General features: G+C 42.1%; 1 protein-coding gene across 1 annotated transcript; it reads left to right on the top strand.

Annotated features, from left to right (window-relative positions):
* Window positions 1–608: 608 nt before the first annotated feature.
* Window positions 609–3,993, top strand: FBXL22 (F-box and leucine rich repeat protein 22). The gene is made up of 2 exons (XM_065412810.1): window positions 609–943; window positions 3,648–3,993. Exons 1-2 carry the CDS (start codon window positions 609–611, stop codon window positions 3,991–3,993), a joined length of 681 nt encoding a protein of 226 aa, XP_065268882.1.
* The last annotated feature ends 533 nt before the right edge of the window (window positions 3,994–4,526 follow it).

Below are 4,526 nucleotides of genomic sequence, written 5' to 3'. Positions count from 1 at the left end.
ATTTGCTTGGCTCAAGTGTATTTTACTATATGCTTACTGAACACCACATCTAGTGCAAGGTATTTTTAAAGCCCATCATCAATAATACATGACTTGATCCTTGGGCCTGTTAGGATATAAGCAAGGCCCCCTAGAATAGTCAGTATTTTCTAACAAAGCTAAAACAATAGTGTTGAGAATATCATGGTTTTCACCCAAAGCAGAGGCCTGCACAGCTTTTCCTTTGCAGCTGTGGCTACTAGGAGTTCATTTAAACTGCCTCAAGCCCTTTGCTAAACATCAGGATTGACAAAAGGAAAATAATTCCTTTTAAGGAAACATTTGATTTAACTCAATTGCTTCTTTTCTACTTGGCCAGTCCATTCCCCTGGACGAGAAATGGAGCAACAGCCTGGTGCACGTGGGACTCTGAGCTGCTTCCCTTTTTTTTTTTTTTTTTTAAACTCCTGCACCAGTTGTTGGCCAAAAATAAACACCATTCCACAACCATATATGTTCAACAGCCCAGTGGTGATTCTGAGGCTGGTCAGGCCCCTCCAGTATTGCTGTTAGTCCACTCTGCCAGAATATACGATCCTCTTTCCTAAGAGCACGGCTCTGCACGGGCTATGCATATAACCCAGCTTAATCAGGAATGCCTTTTGCACCTATTTTCTTTCCTGGACAAAAACAGTAGAAAGAGTTTAGCCAAGACATGTCACAAATTGCTAGAAGTGTTTCAGGATCCTTTTCTGTGGCCTGTACTGAATTTCCATTCTCCTGTGGAACTAAAGAAGGATAATTTTCTCTTGGGACCAGCTTTACGGTACCTGTCCATCTGCTGGCATTCAAGCAGAGTCAAGGTGTGTAACATTGAGGACTGGATGAAAAACACATTCCAGAAAGACATCTGTCGTAAGCATGAAAATGCTGTCAATGATTTTTTAATACAAGTTTGCAACAGGTATGTTCTTGGGGTGTGAAATTTTACATCTAATGTAAAGTTTAAGGTCATTAAATTGAAAGCATTGAAGCTTTTAACTGTTTACACATCCTTTCTGGAACAGAACACTAAATACCAAAACATTTTGGCTTTGGAGCACCATTATTTAGTTTTAGCATCACATAAGAAATTGGTTTTAGTGAAAACGTAGTGCATCTTTCTGTTGAATTTTACTGGGCTTCCCTCAGCCCTCATTTGCTTGACAAATGCATGTGACATTCCCAGGGTATTAGTGACAATGCATGCTAAAAAAATGTGACTAAGGAACTATTTAATAACACCATTCTGCGCAGGACAAAAATATCCTCAGAAATGGAGCAAGAGATTGAATCTCAAAGAGAGAGTGATTCTTTTTTATGAATAAAACTGGCATCTCCCTAAACATGTTGGTAAGCTCAAATTCCACTTTTCCTCACAAGTAACAGGCAGATACGTGTGAAGGTAGAATGGATCTAAGGTTTACATCATTTTATTCTGTGTTAGAGCAGCCTAACTTTATTTCTCTGTAACATGATGATGCCCATGTTATCTATGCTGAGGTCAAGTGATTATAAATATATTTCTGAGCTTTATATAAACTACTTTGGAGGTCATACAGACAAGGAGACAGTACAGTGAGGAAAAGCAGACAGTGCAAACCAACTGCATCAGCAGCTTTGAGCTGTGCTAGCTCAAGTAAATTACAAAGACAAAAGCGAACACCAATCAAAACAGCAAACGATGCGGAGGCACAGCCATTTCTTGTACAATTTAGCAACAACAGAAAATTGCTGCTGCTAGATTAGATCTGGAATTAAAAACTAAGATTTCCACCACCTGCGCCTTAAACGGTGTGCTTATGCTGCAGAGCCTGCAGTTCTAAGTGACCGATGGGACAAGAGAGAACGCGAGAGCTAGAAATACTTTAATATTTGCGGCCTTTTAGCTTGCACTAGCTCTGAATTTGTATTGGATATAAACACCTGTTGGCGAGGTGCAAAAGATGGTCAGAGCAACAGGGAATCAAATGGATGACGGTAGAGTCTCAGGCTAGGTCTACCCTGAATCGGCGGGTAGAAATCGACCTCTCGGGGATCGAATTATCGCGTCTCGTCGGGACGCGACAATCGATCCCCGAATCGACGCTCTTACTCCACCAGCGGAGGTGGGAGTAAGCGCCGTCGACAGGAAGCCGCGGAGGTCGATTTTGCCACCGTCCTTACAGCGGGGTAAGTCGGCTGCAATACGTCGAATTCAGCTACGCTATTCGCATAGCTGAATTTGCGTATCTTAAATCGACCCCCCCCCCCCCGTAGTGAAGACGTAGCCTCAGACTGATTACTTTTTTGTTTTTTTCTTCGCAGAGGCAGGCAGAGTTGGAAATGGTGGCTCTCTTCAAGCCATGTATATCTAAGGCTGTACCTGCATCACAAAAGTGACTGTGATCGAACTAGTTTTAAAGAAAAGTTTCCAGTTAATTTGGTTTTAATTAGCAAAATGACTGTGGAGGATGGGAGCGGGAAAGGGTGCGGGTGTGTATTCTTCAATTCCAGAGAGTCCAACAGCATCCACTCTGGCTGCAGAAGTGCATATCAATCCCATCAGAAGTTGCATTAAGCACTTCTGTAGTCCGATTCCATCCAAACAATCCTATAGGAGCTCCATCTCAAAACTGATTTAGTTGAATAAATTAGATAGTAAAACCAGTGCTTTTAAAACTGCTTCCCCGAGGAAGCTGTCAAAAAGCACTTCGGATGGAAGGGTTGTATGTCTGCAAAGAGGCCAGATCTCCCACCGACTTCTGATCCTGAAGCTGCCAGTCCTGCCAGTTTTTACATACATTTAGCACAGGTCACTCTCGAGCTAATAGAAGGGAAACAGGAAAAATGACACTGATCCTTTTTGTTAGCATTTGGCACAAGTGTCCTCATAAGATTCTGCATTTGCCTCTGGGCAGGGTTTAAATGAAACTTATTAGGAGAGTGGATTCCATACATCTAGTTATTAGACCTTGACTTTTATCTGTTATGCAGTAGTTTAAAAGCAAAATTACTCTGTGCTCCTTTCCTCCCTTTGCGGAGTGTGTGTTAATATTTGCAGGTGGTTCAATATTGTGGCTACTGGGGAGGATGAAGGATGTGTACATATTAAGTAAAACCAAGCAGTTTTGATCAAATCCAATGAATTACTCAGTTAAGTTGGCCCCAACTTAATATCAGTCCATATTTATCCCTGCTCCTTAATTCTGGGGGATGACCATTTCTCTCTCTGAGTTGCAGTCACAATACTTATCTTCCAGGAAGGGCCAAGCCAGCTCCTTCACTCTTGCTATTATCAGCCAACCAAAGTCATTTCAGAGCAGGTATCCATTAAAATCTCTGCCCAGGACCTGATGCTGGAATTCCCTAATGTGCGAGGGCACTAGGAGCAGGGTTCAGAGGTTGTTGTTGACCTGAATAGATGGGCTGAGGCAGAGAGAAGTCAAGTGACTTCTGTGAGGTCGCCCAGCAAGTCAGTGGTAGATTCAGGATTTATAACCCAAATGTCTTGATTCCCAAACCATTGCTGGAAGAGCTTGCTTTGCATTGCTTTTCAGAACTTGATTTTGGGAATCTCTAAGTGGAAATTGCTTTTGCAGATTCTACACATTATTCTTCTGTCTCACATACAATAACCATGTTTTCAGGTGCCCAAACTTGCTGTCCCTGACCCTTTCTGGATGTGGCCATGTCACAGATGATTACCTGTTGTTGCTTCTCAAGAGCTGTCCAAACCTCAAGATACTCAAACTGGAAAACTGTGTGCGGATCACTGACCGGACTCTGGAAGCTGTGACCCTCTATGGGGGCTCTTTACAAACCCTCCATGTGGATTTCTGCCGGAACATAACTCAGGCTGGTCTGGAGACAGTCCAGGAAAAATGTCCTTCAGTAATGCTGAAAGCAGAGAGAAGTGCAGACATGATTCCAGACAACGAACCAGGGGAAAAATTGATGCTTGAAAGAGCAGTGAGAAAACTGGTACTGCACTAAGAGGGACCGATTCCAGAAATTCAATATATGTGAAGAGAGACTGACATTTTGAGGTTCCATCCAGTTTGCAATTAAGCCTATCTATATGCATATTGGCTTTGTTTATAAAATAATATTTTATAAATTTCACAAATACTCCCGTTTCACCTGGGTAAGGAGTTTACCTTGATGGTCCTTCATACTGGAAAATTCCCTGTGCTGGCACAAAGGAGATGGTAAATCCTGACTAGCTGATAATGACCCTGCTGAGAGTCTTCCTCATTGTGGGGAAGTCTGTGGTATATTTTGCTTGGTTAACATGTATGCTGATGTATCCAAATCTCAGGGCCCAAGGGGATAGATAAACTTTTTATTTCTAAGAAAATATCATGCATGTGCCAGTTCTCTCAGAGAAGGATCATGAATTCTAAGTAGGTAACTAGCCTCTCTCTGTCACACGTTCACTTTTTCTGTTAAGGCAGATCTCACTCCTGACAAATGTCACTTACTATACTTTACACGTGATCGGTTAGTGTACTTTATTTAAACCATAA

The sequence above is a fragment of the Emys orbicularis genome, chromosome 10 (genome assembly GCF_028017835.1).
Source record: "Emys orbicularis isolate rEmyOrb1 chromosome 10, rEmyOrb1.hap1, whole genome shotgun sequence".
Taxonomy (NCBI): Eukaryota; Metazoa; Chordata; order Testudines; family Emydidae; genus Emys; species Emys orbicularis.
The sequence above is the reverse complement of the archived record's forward strand: the minus strand, read 5'-3'. Positions and strand labels throughout refer to the sequence as shown.

Coding starts and splice junctions, on each gene's coding strand:
- FBXL22 (XM_065412810.1), top strand. CDS start 609: ATGCATATAACCCAGCTTAATCAGGAATGCCTTTTGCACCTATTTTCT. Junction 944..3,647: donor TTAATACAAGTTTGCAACAG/GTATGTTCTTGG, acceptor CCATGTTTTCAG/GTGCCCAAACTTGCTGTCCC.